This window comes from Epinephelus lanceolatus, chromosome 3, assembly GCF_041903045.1.
Source record: "Epinephelus lanceolatus isolate andai-2023 chromosome 3, ASM4190304v1, whole genome shotgun sequence".
NCBI lineage: Eukaryota > Metazoa > Chordata > Actinopteri > Perciformes > Serranidae > Epinephelus > Epinephelus lanceolatus.
The window spans coordinates 19650357-19671460 of NC_135736.1; the positions used below are offsets into that span (position 1 = coordinate 19650357).

Here is a 21104-nt window from a genome sequence, read left to right on the forward strand (position 1 = left end):
ATGTTTGTGTCATGTTTCATATCTGACCACCAGATGGTGTCAGCTTCAAATTCCTACAGCCTTTTACTGTATAAGTGATCTGCATGAACTGCTACAGGGCGTGGACACACTAACATGAACACCACCAGTGCCAGCTAACAGCAACATACAACATACTGCAATCAGTTTTAATTACAGTATGTCTCAACTAGACTGTGATGATTAATCTCTGATAGGAAGATGAGCTAATTCCCATGAACACACTGATAAACAACCAAAGTCCAACAGTATAGGCTTCACAGAGACAGTATGTGGCTGGTCCATTGTACTCAGTGGTGTAGTGGTAGTTGATGAGGTTGGTGTACTACCAGGTAGATGGATAGGTAACCAAGGAGAAAGTGGGTACACTCTCCTATATATTTCAATGGCTTTTTGGTGAATACTATTCACTACACCACCACAGTGCTTTGTAAATCAGTGAGTAAATAATCATGTGGCGTCTTACCCCTGTAAAATCATTGAAAGCAGCTCTCATTCAGGGAATATGAGGACATTCTGTGTTCATAGTCACCACCACTTCCTTTCATTTCGAAATCCTTGACAAAATTGTTTTTCTGAAACAGGGCTTTAGAAAAGTGGAAGTGCTCCAGCCGCATGAAATATCATTTTAGTATCTTTCACAAGAGGAACAGAGACTTTCATACCAACTACATAAAGCTTTATTAAACATAGTTGTCAACATGTGATAATCACAGAAAACACATCTTGAGTACATATTTACATTCCTGTATCAGCTGTCAACACATGGATGGTGATGGCTAGGACATAGAGTTTTAAGAATTCTACGTGTGAACAAATAAAGGAATCACATAGTATAGAATAGAGCTCTGCATTAGTGACAGGACAAGACACATGTTAAGGAAACAAGGTTCAGCACAGGGAGCTGATTTCACTCTTGCTACAGCCCCACTTGCAGCAGGCATTGGACAGTCCGACCACTACATCCCGTCCTTTCCTGTCTGTACTCCGTAGAGCCTCCAGCACCTCCTCTGAGATTGGTGAGCGAGCCGAGCGGCCGAATCCAGCAGCCACAGATTCTTCATTCAATGTCTGATCTCTCCACGTTTGGGCCTCTGCAGGATCCTGCTTACCGGAAAGTTGAGGGATGGGATTCGTGTTCCATGGGTCAAAGGCTTCTTCTCCCATAAGAAATTACAAAAAGCAAGGGAAATTCTCTTAATATTACTGTTTGACTCCAGGAAAACATGGTACATCATACAAAAGTATCCATAGTCTCATACACACTCTTACCTGAGTCTCCTATGCTTCTCTTCCAGCGAGAACCACCGCAGGTAAAGATGACAGCTCGTATGAACTCTCTTCCACACAGTTTCACCCCATAGAAAGAGGGATGACCGTCAGTCGACTGTACCCTGCTTACTAGCGCCACCAACAAGCCAAGGGTCAAGAGTGCTGCCTTCCACATGGTAAGAGTCAAAGAATGCTCTAAGTGTCTAAAAGGATTCTTGAGGTGTTTGCTTTGTGTTTTCTTTCTGGACAGCTCCCACCTTATATAGGCCTCAGCATCTCAGAGAAGGAGCTCAACTCACCTCCACTCTCCGTCACACCTAGAGATAAGACCGGAGACCTTTAGGGGCAACAATAGGCTATGCATCGAGAAAATGAAAAGATGTGATAAAGTAGCAAATGATGCCAGAGGTGATGTCAACAGAGCTCTTGGCTTTCTAATCACCTGTGACCTTTTGCTGGCCTTTTTGTCCCTTACATCAGTTGGGCTGGGCTGTGTGTCACCACACTATCTGCTATCTGCTCTGCTGTGCATTGGATGGAGATCACTATCCATTCACCTCAAAGATAACTAGGGTGCTAAACATTGATGTTCACTACAAGTGGCACACACAGGCACACCAAGCAAAGATAACAGAGGCCAATGGGTGATACTACTGTGACTCAAATCTATTGTCAACTCTGTGATGCGCAGTGTTACAACGTGTATGTTCTCAGAAACCCCACTCACCAGAATTCCACCAGATTCCATCCTTTTTGTGAGTCCATAAACTTAGTGTTTTAATGGTTTTGGCCATTAATGGAGATGTAGAATGGCAACCTCCAAACATTAGATATATATGTCAAATGCTTTGGCTTTGGAATAGACTTGTGAAGATGTCTGATGAAAGACTCCCATGGGCCAGTGAGTTAAAATCCTTATTTTATTTGAACAACATGTTATTTATATTCCAAAACAGGTTTCTCACGTTCCTCATGTATGGAGAAAAATGGTCTGTTTATGTGTGGTATAAACCAAAATTACAACCAGACTGTAGCTCCAATACAGAGCCTTACGGGAAGTATAATTTAAAAAATAGACAAAGATCCTTATGTGCCTAGTTACGCTCAGGAACATTACCATTAGCCTTATAGACCAGTAGGCATAATGCCACTCCAGAGGGGGACAGACTTTGTTTACTGTGCAACATAGGTGATATTGAGAATGGAGTTCATTTTTTGTTTTACTGTCTCACATATGAAGACATAAGAGATTGTTTGTTATTAATGAGGGTGAGAGGGTGGTGCAATAAGGTGCAGGCATGTCAAATAATTTGTTAAACACTGGGGGAGGGACTTATGTTTTTTATTTTGCGCTTAGAGGAGTGGCATACAAATATAAATGACTGTATTTTGTATTTATTTTAGCAACAAAGTCAGGGTTTGGAAGCCGTGTTTTTTTAAAAATTGCCAAAATCATACCATTTATCTCAGCCAGAAACTGTAAAAACAGAAATAATTGTCAGATTTTGAAATTTCCAATGATCCTTGGACACATCATGTCAATAAATGCTTCTGTCAGAAAAAAATAACCAAATCTGAGCTTGAAATAGTGATATTTCTTTGAAATCACTTGATTCTATGTCTCATTTAAAATTTTGCCAAAAAATAAACTGTTCGAACGAACTAACCAGTATGCATGACGATTGTGGAAAAACAAGGCTTTTGTTAACTTCAGGATTTTGTCTTCAACTCCTTACTTTCAAACATCAACATTAAGTCTTAAAAATCTAACAAGTATTTTATGATAGAGGGAGGGTCCTGCATATTCTGTCAGTCTCAGGGAGAAAAAAAATAAAAATATTTGTTGCCTTTGAAAGGATAAAAAAAAAGTGACACCCCAGCCAACCTCCTCTGATAAGTACAGAACAGTTCCTAAGGGATGCACTTTTCAGTAAAATGACCTCTATTTATGTTGATTTCTTTTGGTTGATCACCATTGGTTTCCTGGGCCTTGGATAAAAAGAAAAGTATTTCATTTGGGGACTGCGCAATAAGATAACATGTACTTTGGATTGATCACTGCAACGATATGGTGTCTTGTAAACTCATGAGGGTTGGGCACACGGTTCTCTGCATGACACAGAATAAAGAAATCAATCAATGTATGTGTTGTCAACTTCAAGCCTAAATGTGCAATATTCATTATTCATATGAGACTATAGAGGGGGCGGGGATAAGTGGCGGTGTTTTATGTGCAGTGAATGAAATGAAATTCCTTCATTTTCCATCTATCTTCTTGACATTTTGAGCAATAACAAAAGTAACATTAGAAGTGGTCATTTGACGTTCGGCTGTGGTGAAAGTGACAGACAGGGACTGTCCACCAATGAGTGAGAGATTAGTTTACTGACGCTACGACCACCTCCTACGTCAGCCAATCAGCATTTAGTGTAGGGCGGGGCGAAGACCAGAGGGTAGCAACAGTTGCCCCGGTGAAGGCAAGGCGCCATAGTCACGGTAGTCCTGGCGACAAGAACCAAGCAACGGGAGTCAACAACAACAACCTAGCTAAATCTAAGGAAAAAAACTTCAACGACTAAAAAGGACAATATTGGGATAAACTAGAGGTGAAAAAGTAAAATATCTCTGAATTACCATTTCATTATCTCCTATTGTGTACGTGTGCTTGTTTGTACAACCGTCCGCGTTAACGTGAGGTTGGTGGAACGTGTCGGTGATGAAAGTGGTTGCTAGCTTCTTTCCAAACGCAGACCGTTGTTATGGCGATGTCAGATCTTTGATAAGAGCACAAGATGGCGGGTGTGTTGTAGTGCCAATCGTACTTTTTCTGGCTCATTTGTTACAATGTTCATATTTTCTGTTACAGTTTCGTTTACGGTGAAATTTTAAGAAGACGTGTCCGGTGGCTTGTTCGTGGATTTAGTTACTGTTCAACACGAGTAACTAGCAGTAGCTAATGTGTAGCTGTGTTTCACGTCACAAGTCAACGTGAGCTGCTAGCAGGGGGAAGCTATCACTCTCGCCTTCTGAACTCACTTCTAAAGCAAGCTATCCAGAAACGTTAGATACAGAAAAGCACATGAAACAGCCCACGCGACTCAGCCGCGTGTGAGCTGTAAACGCTGCGGTATGAGTGTAGTGTGTTTCATAATCTTTTTGTGACTTTGAAAAAGTTTTTGCTCTGACATTGAATTCGGCAAGTCACTCCCATGAACACGGTGTGCCGGATGATCATCTGATTGTTTGCCGTGTTGGTTTATGCAGGAGTGGCTTATTTTACAGTGGGAAGGTCTAAAGTTTTGACTGACAGTGGGTTTAATGATTATTATGAGTTTATATCCAAAGGTGATATCTGGTGGCATATTTTCAAATATTTATTCAGTCATTTAGTTGCGCTATTTTCACTTGAAACACCATGGTCACAGTCAGTGAAACTTGTTTTGGAAATTTTAATTAATTGCTTTATTGGTGGGTGTTTAAGATGGCAGTGTTTCATACTGGAGCAAACAGGAAAAGCCCTAGACTACTGTTATTCTCGGACAAAAGCTCTACTTCCTCCTCTGGTTTATGTTCCACGTGCACGCACACGTGTAAGCTCACACACTCTAGGTCTGTGCGTTCAAATCAGAGAGGTGAAATAACCTGCAAACAAGTGTGTTGTTATGTGTGTTTGCACCACTTTCATTAATGAGCACCGTCTCTTTTTTTATCCACAGAACCAGTGCCTCAAAGCATTGGTTGCCATGGCAACTTCTGGATACTCGGAGGACCTTCAGCCTCAGCAGGCCAACGCAGTAACCATAGCAACACCTGCTGCCACCACACCCTCATCCACCAAGACGGCACACTTCCTGTCCGAGATCCCACCGACCTCTGGAAACATTGCATCGGCGAACCAATCGGCCGCTGCCTCAAAAACAGGACAGGATGCACTTTGTTCTCAAGCGCCGCCCACCACCCAGAGCCAGAAGGCAGTGGTTCTGACAACTCCCACGCAGCACTATGTAACCCCAGAAATCCAGCATTCTGCAGTCCAGAAAAGTAATGGTCAGAGCAACTCGCCCCAGTACATCATAGTCACTGTGACAGGTGAGACACAGAGGAATGACTGACACATACCTACATAATACACACTGTGCATGTACACATAATACACATATTCCAGCAGCAGGAGGGCATTATATGGCATGCAGTCTGAGCGAGTTGCAGTTTGTCTCACAAGTCTGTATCCTGGGTGGAAGCAACAGGCTGGATCCAGGTTGGAGACCGGCAGTTTGTCTGGCACATAGTGACGGCTTCCAGTTATCAGTACAGAGCAGAGGTGGTTATAAATGTTTGCTTATACATCTTTAAAATGATGAGAAATGCTCGTCATTTAAGTGCCAGGGTCCATCACGATCTCTTGATGGTTAAATCAAAGTGGTGTCCAACAGTGCTGAAGCAATTAATCCGTTAGTTTATTGACAGAAAATTCTCAACAACTTTGATAGTGGAGTGATTGTTTAAGTCATTTATGAAAGAATAAACCCAGATATTTGCTGGTTCAGGGTTTTAGTAGTTAGGATTTTCTGCTTTCCTGTTTTGCATCATTGCAAATTAAATATCTTTAGGGATCTTTGTACTGTTGGTGTGACCTCACTAATGAACTGGATAATGCCACTGTGGGCTCTACTAAATCGAAATAGATTTTTTTGCACTATTTTCATAAAATTTTATAGAGTAAACAATTATTCAGTTGATGTTTTTTACTTGATGAATAACTAGCACCAGTAATCAGTAATCAAAATTAGAGTATCTTCTCTATAGTAGTTGATCCAGGTCATAATTTTAGCCCCTAAATGCACAAGTGCACAGCCAATTTCTGATCTTTATTCCAAGCCTAGATTTCACTTTACAGAAACACGTTCGAATGCTATCAACAGACATTTTGGGAACTTTCCGACTGAATTTTGATATAACTATTTGCAGTTACTACTTATGAAGATAATGTTTGTTATTTCAGTGTTTCTCGGTCATGAAGGCTGCAGGCTTTCAGCCTCACAGAGTTGCATTCCATTTTTATAACAGTCTAATTAGATGGCTTGAAAGAGATCTAAGACCCACCTCGATCGAAAAACCCCTGATGTAGTTTGCCTGTCTGGTTAGATGGTGCATACATTATGAGGACAAAATAAGCTGATGGACTTGGTTGCTAGGCTGCGTAGTCCCAAATGTGGGAGCGTGGATGGTTGATGGATAGAACCTGACTTCACTTCTGCTCTCCTGTTTTTGCTGTTATAGAGAGTCTGTGGTATAATGTCGTTGTTGTTGTTTTCAATTATATTTCATCAACATGGCTTTGAGTGTGCAAGCCAGTCTCAATGGTAGCTAAATGTGTGCATACAAGGCTCTAGACCATTTCCATGTAGTAGTTCAAATTCATTTAGATGAATGCTTTTTCAAAATGTGTGATGCATTAAAAAAATTCTCAGCCGTACTGAGTTTTGTCAGTATTTTTAAAATATGGTTTTAACTAGCGGAAATGAGAGAATCGACCCCAACACCGGTGTCTATCTGTAAGTTTATTTTAGGGATGTCTATTAGTAGATCTTTTTGCCTGCTGGTATCAAGTAACACTTTGCACTTTCACCCAGAGTCAGACTCACAGGCCTCAGGCTTGTCTCACTCTCGTGAAGTAGAACTGAGGTAACTGAATAACTGTGCTTATTAAAAAGCTGGCATTCACTCATATCTACAGACTGCAGTAAAAAGACCTGGACTCTTACTTTGTATTGTGCTTCATAAAAGAGGATACACTTCAGCTATTGTGATTTTTTTGCTTCTCTTTATCCATATTTATGAAAGCAGGCTAAAGTGATGTCTTTAAAGACATCCAGTGAGTACAATATAACTATACACAAGGGTTTAATACGGTATCATGTAACATAGAAAGGGAAGATTGTTTTTCTGTTCAGCTGGGACTTCATACTATCAATAACTGTTTTAAATATAAATACATTTTGCAGGATTGTGTAGAAGCAGGCTGTTGAAAGTAGCTCGCTAGATTTGATATCTTATTGATCAATCAGTTGATTATTTCCCCATAGATATCTTAACACTGCTTTTTTTTGGCTCCTTTAACCAACAAATATTTGATATTTTTCTGTTTTTAATGTAGAGGCGATTGAAAAAGTAATAGTTTCATTTTTTGTCGATCAAACAGGGGTGTCCGCAGGTCCTTAAAAATTTAAATTATGCAAGCATTAGGCCTTAAAGTGATTAAATTGTCCTAAATTGAAATTTGTGAGGTCCTAATCACAACAAACATTTTATCTAATTTCATTTATCCATCTTTTTTTGTCAAGATGAGTCAAGCTTTTCTGCGTAAAATTCCACAGTTGTCATGGTGTAAATCATAAATGCTGCCACTGGACCAAATGCTGTCTTTTTAATTATACTTTTGCTTACCTTTTGGCAAAATATAGATTAACTTTACTCACCTTAATAACCATATTCCTTCATAAAACCTACCTCTGCACAGGACCACATGTACAGCAATTAGCTGTATACTTTACTGCAATGCTTAAATAAGAAAAAGATCATTTGTCCAAACTTTATCTTAAATTTGATTAAAATGATTTTGAAAAAGTCTTAAAAGCATTAAATTTAAGTGTTTGGTACCGGTAGACACCCTTTTAACTTATCAATAAATTGACTATAATTGTAAGTGCTGCCTATATCACATGATGAAAACTGTAAAACTTGTAAACCTGTGCTAAATGTGTTTGTTTTATTGACAACATTTGGTTGGTTGTCATGTTGGCACGCCCCAGAGTACTGTATTCTGGTCCTAGCTGCAGTTGTCAGAATTTGGTAAAACTAATCAGAACCATGGACCAGAATGGCTTGCATTATAATAGACTGCCTTCATTATTTTATCCAGTCAGCACCCTCATTAGGCATTTCCCCCTCAAATGCATTAATTTAGGTATAAAAGTTGCCACCAGATAGCTTAGTTTATTTAGCTAGAAGCCCATGGCAATCACCATGTAACCTCTAACAATAAGTATTCTTTGCTCTTGAATTATGTCATGAGAGAAATTTAAAGTTGCTCAAACAAAAAGTTATTAACTTTCCAAACTGCCAGTTACATCTTATTTTAGATCTCACTTTACATCACATATTATAATGAAAAATTAGATTGAGTGGTGGGCTGTGCAGAGTCGTGCTAACTCAAGTGTAACTTTGGGTATGTTTACAGTTAAAGCTGGTTGAAGTAACAGTGAGAGCAGGGCGGTGCAAAAACAGTTAAAGTAAAATGTTTTCTCACCTGAAGGGTATAAGGAAGTGAATATTACCCACTCCTCCGCCCACCCTCCATCCTCTGTTTCCTCCTTCCATCCATCATCCCTCGTGTATCTCTCATTTCCCTCTCTCATTTGATCTGCATGTTTACAAGATGGAGTGATTTCTCCCTCCATCTGGGAGATTAGCTGTCCAAGGCTGTCCTTCTGCATGCAAGATATAAGGATGAAAGCAGAGATGGACAGACACATTCTCTCTCATCCCGTCTATCAGCAAAAACAGTAAACTTAGTTGCAGGATGTTCTGCGGCGGCTGTTATTATGATTTGGAAGCAGTATGTCGTGAGTACTGAACTTGTGGTGACGGTGGCTGGCTTTTCTGTTGAAATTTGTTCCATCATCTGATTAAAGTTCTCTCCCTCTACCATTTCTAGAGGGCTCTGTTCACTCCAATGACAGTCTGTCAGACTCCAGCCCACCTGCCCCAGGTGTTCCTACTCAGGTGGTCCAACCAGTGCAGACCACCCAACAGGTAAGATGCACACATATACACAAACACTATTAATTTACCATTTGACTATGGAGCAGTGAGTCACAACAAACGGTTGAGCACCCATGGTTCCATCTGACACTGTGGCTTTACCCACCTGCAGAGGTCAGTGTTGCAAGCAGTCTCGCAGGCAGCCAAGAGGATTCAGGCTGGCCACATCAACAACCTACAGTATGTGCACATTAACCAGGAGGTAAACAGACATACAAAACATTTCCTCTTATCATGAGGTAATCATGACGTATCAAGGTAATTTAATCATGCATGTCTTAGTAATGGCTTTGTCCAGTGTCCAAAGATAGAAAGAGAGGGATGTAGGAGAGAAAGCCCTTAGTGCCCTTTACATGAAACAAGTAATTCCCCACCTGCTTTGCATGTCTTTTCACCTCCAACACCACTGCCTCTAGGGGCTGTCTGAGATGTACCTAAACACTGAACTCTGCAGGTAATGCTGTGTACGGGTGTCAGTGAATGATAACGATTTTTTTGGACCACCACTTATATTCATCTGTAATGGCAGACTACTAACCCCACTACCTCTTTGTTTTCCTCGTTGTATTCCTTAAAACCCGCCTTTAAACTGTCATGTCTACCAAGAAATGCTCTCAACAACTTAGCTTCTATTTATGTCTGAATATAATAATACAGTAATGATTGTGAGCTGTCAAACAGGTTTCAGACATTGTGCCTGCTCGACTCCTCTGAACAAAAACCCTTTTGACGCAGTTATGGAGCACAGCATTCTTTATTCAGTAGGACGACACGATGTGGTGTGAATAGTATTAAAAGAAAAATGGTAGCTATTTCTCATTTGTTCCAGTCTTGCTGTTTGTTTAAAGCCTCTAGTGAAGCTCTAATCTGTGATTTTATATTAACAATGTATGTTGACACTTGTAGCTGCTTGTTATGAACCCACAGAGAATTGATGCCCAGTTCTGCAGTTCACCTCAGAGTCCTGCAGCAGTCTGATTTTTGAGACTTGCTCTTGAAACATAACCACAACGTGCAACACTGCACCCGCCCCGCCACTCGCACATATAACCAATTACTTCAGCAACCTGACCCGACCCAAGCTGCCTACACAGCTCGGTGTATGACCCAAAACCACAAAAATGCATAATAACCATGCGCTCCTTAAATTTTTAAACGATCATTTTGCAACATTTAATTCATGTGAAACTGAGATAATGTATTTTAATTCGAATGTAATTCAAGAAATACAATTTTAATGAATATTTTTTGCTTATTCTCATAATGTTAAGCAGCACATCTCCACAGTTACCATGCCTGTTAGTAATGCACTTGATGAAAGCGGCTCTCATATCCCAGTTGGTGCAGAAGGCAGATCTGACTCACAGAGACAGCAGTCAGAGGATTAAAGTGTTAAAACATTGAATTATTACTACATTCATCATTTTGTTGTGTATTTATTGTCCAATTCCCACAATCTGACCCGCATGTTGTTTGTTTCACCCAGAACCAAATCCAGAAATACAATTAAGACAAAATACCACCTGCCAATCACCTTTTTTGAAGGTCACCTGCCAGGCACCAGACCTGATGCAGGACTCTTGTTCACCTCACTTTTGTGGCACGTTTTAGCATCATTTAGCTTATTGTTTGGGTTTTTACAGCTTCCACCTTCACTTTTTGGGTTCATTCTCATCTGTCTGAATCCATGATATTTTCCAGTCGCAGCAGCAGGCGGCTGTTCTCACCCAGAAAGCTCTAAAAACCCATTAACTTGCACATAATGACACAGAGACAACTAGTGACTTACTGGTGAACAGCTAAAGAGTTGATGCAGACCAAAACAGAGCTAAAAGGAGAGTGAATATTGAATGCCAATGATGCGCCGTGTTCCTGGATGTGTAATAGACAATTGTTTGCTAACACTTTTGCCATAACTTCATATGGTACAATATGTCAATATTGTGTTTACAGTTTGTGCTGCCTCCAAGTGACCAAATAAAAACAGTGAATGCTGCTTCAAGTCTCCTGTTTGCTTGTTGTCCAGGTGGAGCATGTTTACTCTGGCCAGGTGCAGTATGTGGACGGAGGAGGAGACACGACTTTTACCACATCCACCATGTGAGTAGAAAGGAGCTTGCTCTGTGTGCATGTTGACAACTTTCCTGGGGCCAGGTTTATCAACCCAGCTGAGTACTAGTCTAAGCTTTAGACTGGTTTAAGAATGTCAGGTAAGACGGACCTAATTTTAGGTGGGAAAGGTAGCCACTTTTGTCCCTGCATAGGTAAGCCATGGAGAAAAAGGATAAGAACACTGTGCAGAGCAAGAATCTGTTTGAACAACAATTTGACTTTCTACTTGTTCTGCTAAAGACCCAATTACTCCAGTTAAAGTTAATGGTAACACTGTTGACATATTGGTGGATAGTGGTGCCCCCTTTTGAGCCGTAAGAGCTAATGAACAACAACATATAACAACATCCAGTTTTGTTACCACTCTGGGGGTCACAGGTGTTCCAATTGAAGAGCCATTCTCACGAACATCTATTTTAACAGTTGAAGGTTCAGATCAGATGTGCAACATTTATTTTCAGTCTCTGAGAAGAGCCAACTTGATTTGATAGGAAGAGATTTGCTGTGTAAACTACATGCTACCATTCAGTGTAGCTCCAATAGACAGTATTAAACCATCCCTGATGACAGAGCTATACAAGGAGTTAGGTTCCTTTAGTCCACTGTTGATTGTTTATATATCTGGACATTGCCACATTTCATTATATTTCAATATAGTCAAATTGCTTTACAACATTAGTCACAACACTCACAGGGAAGCTTACTGCAAAAGGTAAATTTAAGTGTCAGTAGGAAGTCTGACTTAAAGTCATGTTTAAAACAACAAAGACTACATCACATATCTGTGCCTGTTGTACATTTTTAATTTCTGTGTGTGTCTTGTCTTTTTCTGTCCAGTCGATCGAACAACTACCCTTTCTCCGACTCGCCCCTCTACTCCCAGACTCCTCCCACCTCCTCCTCCTCCTACTATGAGGCCACGCCCAGCACCGAGTCAGATATCACCAGCTCTGTGACCTCGCAGCCTGTTACTGTGGCAACAGCAGGAGCCAATAGTGGAGGAGCTGCTGCGGGTGGAGGGGGCTACGTCATTCAAGGAGGTTATGTGTTAGGAGGAGGAGGAGCAGCAGTAGCAAGTGGAGGTGGAGGAGGAGGAGGAGGAGGAGGAGCACAGAGTTACTCCAGCCCTAACTCTCGTGCCCCACCTGCTACTGTGAGTACTCATGTTCAAAGTGAACACTGTATTGGGTTACAATCTATGATATGAAAGTGAGAAATGACATGAAATTCTGCGACCGTCCATCTTCCCCAGGTGCAGTGGCTGTGTGACAACTACGAGGGGGCGGAGGGGGTGAGCTTACCACGCTGCACCCTCTATTACCACTACCTGCTGCACTGCCAGGAGCAGAAACTAGAACCTGTAAATGCTGCATCCTTCGGTAAACTCATCAGGTCTGTCTTCATGGGGCTACGCACACGGCGATTAGGGACAAGGTATATACACACGCACATACACACACACGTACATTGATTTTGCCAGATGAGGGCATTGTCATAACTCTTCATGTGTGTTTCAGAGGGAACTCTAAGTACCACTACTATGGTCTGAGGATCAAATCTGGCTCCCCGCTGCTCAGACTGATGGATGAACAACAGCACATGGCGATGAGGCAGCAGCCTTTCTCACAGAAAAACAGGTATCCACACGGGGCTGATTGCTGGTGTCCTGATGTTCACGATGTTACTGCAGTCTGTTTTAAGTGCTCTAATTGCAGCATAAGCTTTGTTTTGATTGATGGGCACTTTGTCCAATAGGATAAAGCCACTACAGAAGGCACAGGGGATCACTAATGGGACATCAGGTGGGATGGGTCAGCAGCAGGCAGCAGCACTCTGTGATATTTCGGCACAGGTGCAACAGTATCAGCAGTTTCTGGGTGAGCAACACCTGCACTCTGAAAAATGTTTACCTTTTTTTTCCAGCAGTACATTAACAAATGAATACTTTCAACCTGTGTTCTTGGTAATCCCCTATACAAGCTATGAACAGCTGCTTTCTCTTGTTCAGAGGCATCACGGCCACTGCCAGACTTTGTTGACATTGATGTGCAAGATCGAACCCTGCCTGATGGGATCCTTTTAGAACACCTCAAGGCCTTCCAGACTCTCTACAGAGAACACTGTGAGGTAGGCAGTCATGGACACCGACAGGTCATGCACAATAGGGCTGCTCGATTATGGCAAAAATCAAAATCTCAGTTATTTTGATCAATATTAAAACTACATTTATTAAACCTGATTATCTATTGACTTTGGAAACATTTTGCATTTCTTGAACTTGAAAAAAAGTATTTCTAACAGAGGCTTTTCTTGAACTTTGAATGTAATTCAACTATAGGTGGCTCATTGGATGTAATTCTGACTGTAACAGTTAAAGCACTCATATACTGGCATGTTGTAATAAGAATAAATAACACAAATGTCAGTAATTTAATGTAATTCTTCATTGTAAGACTCTGATCTGTTGATAATAACAAAACTGTAGCATTATAACAATGTGGGTAGTATGTGTAAATGAGCGGTGGTAAACTTCCCTCCTTCTAACCCGTGCCTAGATCTCACTGCTCTCCTCCCAGCAAAACTCCGTCGGATGACGCGTATAACATCAGTTATAAACCAAGATTCTGTTACTGTGTTACCGATTTCTCGTCTTGAATGTTTTCAGAAACATATTTAAGCTTACTGTTTAACTGTAATAGAGATCGTTTGTTACCAGCCCACCACCACTGCATTATGTCACCTACCAGCAGGAGAATTTATTGGACCGTTGAGGTGCAGTGCATCCTGGTAGTTGTAGGTTTTCTACCTTTGGAGCAAAAGCAAATGCCACAGCCCTTTTCTCTGTTTTCTCTGGTCATGGAGCGCCAATTCTAAAAGTATTTGTGTCTTTCTGCTGCATAGACAGCCTAGTTTTATGAAAAGGCCATCTTTCCACCAGTGAAATATTTCTTAAATGAGAGCTCATCTGCAGTAGTTGTAGTAGCAGTGGGTTATTTCCAGGAATAAAGTCACTAGAGGGTCTGAAAAGTCACAAAATCTAGCAAGAAAACATCGTTTTAAGAGAAAGTGGTATGCCAAATTTATAACGCAAGACAAAACGAGAGCATCATCTCAAAACAGAATGCAGTGTAATAGCTGCTCTACCTTGATTATTTTGTTTTCATAATTATTGGAAGCCAAAACCGTAATTGGAAAATAAAATTCAATTAATTGCCCAGCACCAATGCACACTGATGTTAACTTTGTTCTTTGCCCTTGATGTAGATAATGTTGAAACCCAGATTTAATAACGGGTGACTATATGTTGTCAAAGTTGAAGTGACATTGTTGTATAGCACAGAAGTGTTACATGTTAAGAAAAACATTCTTTACTATCAAAATGTAAAGCAATCATGATGCCAGAAGTATGGAGACGGTTTAGACACCCCTGTGGTGTTCTGTGTGATCCCTACAGGCCATTCTGGACGTGATGGTCAACCTTCAGTTCACCCTCGTGGAGACGCTGTGGAAATCCTTCTGGAGGTTTAGCCAGAGCAGTGACACAGAATCGCTCAACCTGTAAGTGTCATTAATACACTCAGGCAATCTGATGAAAGAAATACCAGCACATGTCTCATCCAGTGCTGTAACTGAGTGTGGATGGTCTGTCCTCTCCACCTCCAGGCACAATGAGTCTGAGAAGCGTCTGCCCAAATCGTGCCTGGTGGTGCTGTGTAAGTATGAGCCAGTGCTGCGCTGGACGAAAGAGTGCGACAACCTGCTCTACCAGACTCTGGTGGAGATCCTCATCCCTGATGTACTGAGACCCATCCCCAGTAAGTTAATAAAGCCATAATGGGCCTTAGGTACAAAACTGTTCAGTGAGAAAATCAAAACTAATTGACAGATTTACAGCATGCAGGTCTCAATCTGAGGTTTTACCTACCTACACACCTGCGTGTTGAAATATAAATGTAAACCTTTTTCTCCCTATCTCTTTCTCCTCTCCACATCACCACCACCCCTCCCTCAGGTGCCTTAACTCAGGCCATCCGCAACTTTGCCAAGAGTCTTGAGAACTGGTTGACAGGCGCCATGATGAACATCCCAGAGGAGATGGTTCGCATAAAGGTATGTGAGCTCTGCATCTGTTTTTAGATCTTTCTGTTTCATACCTTTACATGGTCAGATGTAAACTGTCCAGATGATGTCTAGATCCTGTACAGACAGTTCCCACCTGGCATGGCAATCATCTTAAACGTCTCCTGCTTTGTTTTTGTATGCACTCTCACATTTTCAGTGCTGTTCTCCTGTAATTGGAAAACCCAGGATGCACTTACAGTCCCTGCAGGATTTTTTTGGGGTTGTTGCAGTTTGAAATGCCTGATTTCACAGCAGCTTTTCTAAAAAATTTTGATGCATTTTACAGTGAATATAGGCGGGGGTTTTTTACAGTGTAATTGCTGGGGCAGATGAACACTGAAAAAAGTAGTTGCCATGCTATCTCGGATCCAGAGCCTGCTATTATGAGCAGTTTGTGTTTCCCACAGAATGAGAATTTATTCGTGATGGTGGGTGGGGGCTGACAGCTGATAGGCAACGATCTGCTGCCATTCAATGCAGCACTGAGAGACCATCTCCATGAGCCGCTCTGCTCCTGCTCTGTCTGTCTAGTTAGCACCAGCTAATGCAGCAGCGACTAATATTCAACACCAAGCCATTAAATGGTTCCAACAACCTCACACTGACACCAAAATGGCTCAGCTCTGTTCTTAAATCCACCAATAATCGTTGGGTAATATTAGCTGTGTGATGCTAACAGTTAGCCCAGCTCTTCAGTGAAATCAGATTTTACCCATTATAAATAGACAGATTTGCAGTGAAGTTGTGGTGATTGGACAAAATTTCTAGGTGCACGAAATGCACAGGGTTGGTTGATAAATGTTGCCATCACAACATCCTGCAGGGACTGACTTAAAAACTGAGTGTGAACAGGGCCGTATAGTGCCTTCCCTCTGACATGCACCATCTTATTATATCCATAATCCTTTCTCCTCCCTCTGTCCTTCAGGTGGTGTGTGTGGGCTCCTTCTCCCAGACGCTTCGCCGCTATACCAGCCTGAACCACCTGGCCCAAGCAGCCCGTGCTGTCCTGCAGAACTCAGCACAGATCAACCAGATGCTCTCAGACCTCAACAGGGTTGATTTCACTAACGTACAGGTTTGTTCCACTGTCTCCCACCTCCCATCTCTTACTGCACATTAGTGTTTTATGTGAAATAGAGCAGAACTCTGACACAATCCAGCTGTGTTCCCCCCCTCAGGAGCAGGCATCCTGGGTATGTCAGTGTGAAGACCGTGTGGTGCAGCGACTGGAGCAAGATTTTAAAATGACTCTGCAGCAGCAAAACTCTCTGGAGCAGTGGGCCACCTGGCTGGACAGTGTTGTCTCTCAGGCCCTAAAGCCCTACGAGCACAACCCTGTCGCTCTACCAAAGGCCGCCAAGGTCTTTCTGCTCAACTGGTCCTTCTATAGGTGAGAGGAAGAAAATAAAACGGGATGTATATAAATATCTGATTTTATGTCAAAGATAATTAAGCAATACCACATGAGAGGGAGTGCTGTTGTACTGAATATCATCTCAGCTGTGATCTGGTGATGACAGTCAGTACAGCTTGACCTCGAGCATGATTACAGTTCTACAATCACCATCTATCAGTTAACAGTAATAAGGGACAACAGATTATGATTTCTTTGTTTATTTAAGCATTTCATTTCACAAATAACTCCACAGCTGATGGGACTGAACTGCTGCCTAGCATGCATAAACACTCCTGCACATTAGCATTAACTAGCTGCTGTGTGTAAGCTTGGTCTTTAGTCAATCCTAATACATGGTAGAACACTCGACACTTGATTAGTGTCACTTGACAGAAATCAAATAGTTTGCGTTGTTTTCATCATATGCTTCAGCGAAAGGTTTTAGTCGACTCCTGCAGAGACCCCGTACGTTTTTTTACACTACAAGTCTATTTCTGTTGCGTTTAGTGAAGCGGAATCTGGACTGAAAGCTGTTTAAATTAAACAGATATCCTGCTATTTATGTTTTTAATTTATTAACTGCATCGGCACTGATTAATCAGCTCCCAGTCTGTCTGTGAGCGGCAGACTCCCCTCACTCACTACTGTGGGTTGTGAAATGAATGAATGCATCAATAGATACAAATACTGTCGATTTCTTCCGGGGGAGCTGACATGAAAAATATTTAAGTTCAGTAAATGTTGTCAGTCAGCCTGGTGAGGGCAATTTAGCTGGCCGCTGTCCTCTCAGCTCCCCAGGAGCAGCTGCTGACAGACGGCTGCCCCAGTGGACAGAGGCAGGTTGGAGTTGGTGTTGATTGAAAGCTACCATCTCCGTGGCAACATGTGTTTATTTTTGTAGTGCTAAATTTGTTACGATCTAAAATAACATTAGATAACGACCTGACCGTTTGAAAAGGGCTTAGAACACCTGTAAAGTGGAGTGATACGTATAGTTAAAAGTCCGAGTGCTGTTATACTCTATATCGGCACTTATGGAATGCCTCTTATCCAATTAAATGACTTGGTATGAAATTGTCTTCATTTTCTTTCTCATCAGCTCTATGGTGATCAGGGACCTGACTCTGCGCAGTGCTGCCAGCTTTGGCTCCTTTCACCTGATCCGCCTGCTCTATGATGAGTACATGTACTACCTGATAGAACACAGGGTGGCCCAGGCTAAAGGAGTGACACCCATTGCGGTCATGGGAGAAGTATGTTTTCACTTACAGTTGCATAGTAGCAGTCAGCACTTGATGATACATGTTTATAACATGCTCCAATCCTTGCTCTGTGTTGCAGTTTGCCAGTACCATCAAAAGCCGAATCTCTCCAGACATGGAGAAAGGTAATTCCAATGCGTTTATCCTCACTTGTTTAGTTTCAAGTTATCAGGTCGCTTAATGTCAGTGCCTTCCTTCATCAGAAGAAGAAGAAGACGACGATGAAGACGAGAGTGAGGACGAGGGCGGAGATCTTGTGCTGCAGTCCAGCTCTCTGAGCGCGGTCGACGACGACAAGGACTCGATAGAGCCGCCCGCCAAGCTGCCCAGGACGAGTTTCAACCTGCACGCTCTGTCCGACAGCACACCACCTTAGCCGCTCGCTCTTTTAACTATCACACACACATTTCACACACACCTCCGCTTTAACATCCAGTCATCCCATCCTGTCACACTGTGTACGCTTCAGGTTTGCAAAACAGGTGATGTTCGGTGTTGAGTGTGTGGTCGTCTGGTGTGTGTGCACAAGCATGTGAGAAAGCCTGAGCGCCCTTTGCCAATTTTGTACTTTTGTGCTGCCATTCTTCTTCTCTTTGCCTTCACCTGCTATTTTACAGTCCTTTCCTCGTTCCCTGTGCCTTCCCTGTTTATCCAGTGGCTAGATGCCAGTAGCCACTCCTGTCCAGCCTCAACTGTATTGTATACAGTATATATATCTATACACATATATATTCTTGATTCCCTCCTGCCCCGCCTTAACCACTGACCTGATTGCTGTGGAGAGATGAGGAGACTCCAGTGTTCTTTATTGTATTCTAAACTCGAAAATATCACTTACCTTGCCTTTAAAGCAATGACTATGCAGGGGAGCTGGACTTAAACAAACAGCACTGTCTGAAATACACATTTTTTAATCACAGAGTAGCATCTGGAATGATACTGCACCATGGATTTTTGTCGGCACATGGATGTTGATTGACAGCTATTTGTAGATGCCATATTTTACTTGTAATTTCTCATTAATTTGGTCAATTAACTGATAACCCTGTGCCTTTGAGAGATTTCTAGCCTGGAAAAAAAGAAGCTTGTATTCTATATATTCTGTATCGGTGGATTAATAAATGAAGTTCCTGTGAAGTAGTCTCGGTGTCGTCATGAACTTTTACTAGCTGTGAAAACTAAAAAAGATGAAATGGTGACAGTCAGTTGTGAGGAGTCGGCCCAGTTTGCATCCATCCATCCCTTTTATCTATTCATCATCCATTTGTTCTCTCAAGGTCATCATAATCTCTTTTACACATACTGGAAAGACACGCCGTGGTCTTGCAGTGCAGTGCAAGTTACTGGGCTACAGGACAAGGTCAAAGCTTACCCCACCCAATCACTTACTACACAGTATCCATGGCAACCTTTGTACCATTTAGATGTACCGGCTACAGCTATCTCAAAGTTTTTGTAGTGTAAAAGTAGATGTGTATTTTCTGGGGTATCACTGTTGAACATTTTGTAGATATTCTGTACCTTTTGTGAACACTGTCATATAGCTAAACTATTTGTATGTTGTTTGACCATTATTGCCTTAAACATGTCGTGCCATGTCCACTCTCCAGATTATTGAACTCTATTTTTATTGTGATGATGGACCAAGCATGTGAATATGGTGACTTTCTAGATTGGACCCTTTCCAAAGAGCGCCTGCTCAACCAGCAGCTTCTCACTCGGCATGAGCAGATGTTGATTTAATGAAGTGTTGGATGGTCTGACTACCAAGATCCCACCAAAGAGCACTAAACAGAAAACAAGGGTATATTTACTATAACTCACATGGTGAGGGCAGACTATAAAATGAAATCAACTGCGAACTGCGATGTCACTGTTATAAACATGGTGGCCTGGATTCTGTCCTTAGCTTGTGCTGCTGAACCTTTTCTAAATGAGGTCCTCTTGATGTTACTCTGAAGACCTTTGTACTTAAACCTGTGATCATTGTTTGTAGCTTTATTCTGTTAACTAAAAGGATGTGATTGCTCTCAAACTTGTGCCAGATTTTTTTATTCTTCCATGGGATCACTGTAGACAATGTTCTTGGTTTCTGCACCACATCACCTACACCAGAGGTTCTGAACCATGTCCCAGATAAGACTGAGATATCCTGTCCTCTAGTCTTTAGTATGGATCCAAAACTACTAGATCTTTTATTTCCCATGCTTTTGTTTCACCTTTGCTGCCATTTAAATGCCCACTTTTATAACACCCTACACCTTCAGTTTGTAAGGCAAGCTTTCTGTTAAAATGTCAAGTATCAAATAGTTAATGTTGATGAGATGGTCAGATCTATTCTTTTAAGCATTAGAAACCTCTTCCACAGCCTCAGAAAACATTATGTTACTGTTTTTACAGCCTGAGTAGTATTCTCTTGACAAGAAAACTGAACTTCTATAAAATGTTAGGTTGATTTAAATGAAGCCTACAGTATCTGGAACCATTTGTTACGGGTTGCTAGTGTCTACCTACCAGTTGCAGGGTTGCTACATCTTAACGCAAGTTAGATATAGGACTTTTTTTAAATGCCATTCGGAGTTAAATTAACCCAAAATTGAACAGGAAAAAAAAAAAGAACTGAAATCAATTACTGAATATTAGGAACATTTTGTCCAAATTTTAATTTTAACATAAAACATGACTTTTTTTAGTCAAGCAAGCAGGCAAAAAACAAAAAATCTAGAGTGGAACGATTGTAAAACAATAAACATATTATCATAAACGTTGATTTGAAGGGAGCTTTTTGTAATTTGATTGGATGTGGTTAAAGTATACGTGTTGTTGGTTTGGCTATCCTGATGTGCATTACAATAATGTGAGGGGCATTCGATAATTATTTAAAGGAAAATAATGTCACTAATTATTTCAGGATTTACAATGCAATGTCAGAACGAAGATTCATAAATTACCATGCCCAATATCTTAGCATATTTAAGACATTTTAATACCAATTAAGGCCTTATTTTTAGATTAACTAATTTAATGGCTTTCAAGTTTTTTTAATGATCTGTGGGAACCCTGAGTTGTAACTAGTTTAAGGAAAAACTGTTTAA

The 21104-nt window shown here is 41.3% G+C and overlaps 2 protein-coding genes across 8 annotated transcripts; one reads left to right on the forward strand and one right to left on the reverse strand.

Annotated features, from left to right (window-relative positions):
• Positions 1–769: 769 nt before the first annotated feature.
• Positions 770–1505, reverse strand: rln3b (relaxin 3b). Its single transcript, XM_033625179.2, has 2 exons — positions 1291–1505; positions 770–1175 (listed from the first exon to the last, which is right to left on the reverse strand). Exons 1-2 carry the CDS (start codon positions 1463–1465, stop codon positions 910–912), a joined length of 441 nt encoding a protein of 146 aa, XP_033481070.1. The 5' UTR covers positions 1466–1505; the 3' UTR covers positions 770–909.
• rfx1b (regulatory factor X, 1b (influences HLA class II expression)) lies at positions 1355–20044 on the forward strand. Of its 7 annotated transcripts, none has more exons than XM_078166080.1 (18): positions 1355–1466; positions 5007–5379; positions 9008–9105; positions 9227–9316; positions 11141–11214; positions 12064–12379; positions 12479–12660; positions 12744–12863; positions 12982–13103; positions 13235–13353; positions 14681–14784; positions 14890–15041; positions 15239–15336; positions 16277–16426; positions 16530–16741; positions 17847–18000; positions 18089–18134; positions 18216–20044. In XM_078166080.1, exons 1-18 carry the CDS (start codon positions 1464–1466, stop codon positions 18383–18385), a joined length of 2583 nt encoding a protein of 860 aa, XP_078022206.1. In that variant the 5' UTR covers positions 1355–1463; the 3' UTR covers positions 18386–20044. The 7 variants fall into 7 exon arrangements, with proteins under 7 accessions (XP_078022206.1, XP_078022205.1, XP_078022208.1 ...); XM_078166079.1 differs by having other exon boundaries at positions 1442–1466; positions 18213–20044; XM_033624913.2 differs by lacking the exon at positions 1355–1466 and adding an exon at positions 3758–3896 and having other exon boundaries at positions 18213–20044.
• Positions 20045–21104: the final 1060 nt, after the last annotated feature.

Coding starts and splice junctions, on each gene's coding strand:
- rln3b (XM_033625179.2), bottom strand. CDS start 1,465: ATGTGGAAGGCAGCACTCTTGACCCTTGGCTTGTTGGTGGCGCTAGTA. Junction 1,176..1,290: donor GAGAAGCATAGGAGACTCAG/GTAAGAGTGTGT, acceptor TTATGGGAGAAG/AAGCCTTTGACCCATGGAAC.
- rfx1b (XM_078166079.1), top strand. Junction 13,354..14,680: donor TCTACAGAGAACACTGTGAG/GTAGGCAGTCAT, acceptor TGATCCCTACAG/GCCATTCTGGACGTGATGGT. Junction 14,785..14,889: donor GACACAGAATCGCTCAACCT/GTAAGTGTCATT, acceptor CTCCACCTCCAG/GCACAATGAGTCTGAGAAGC.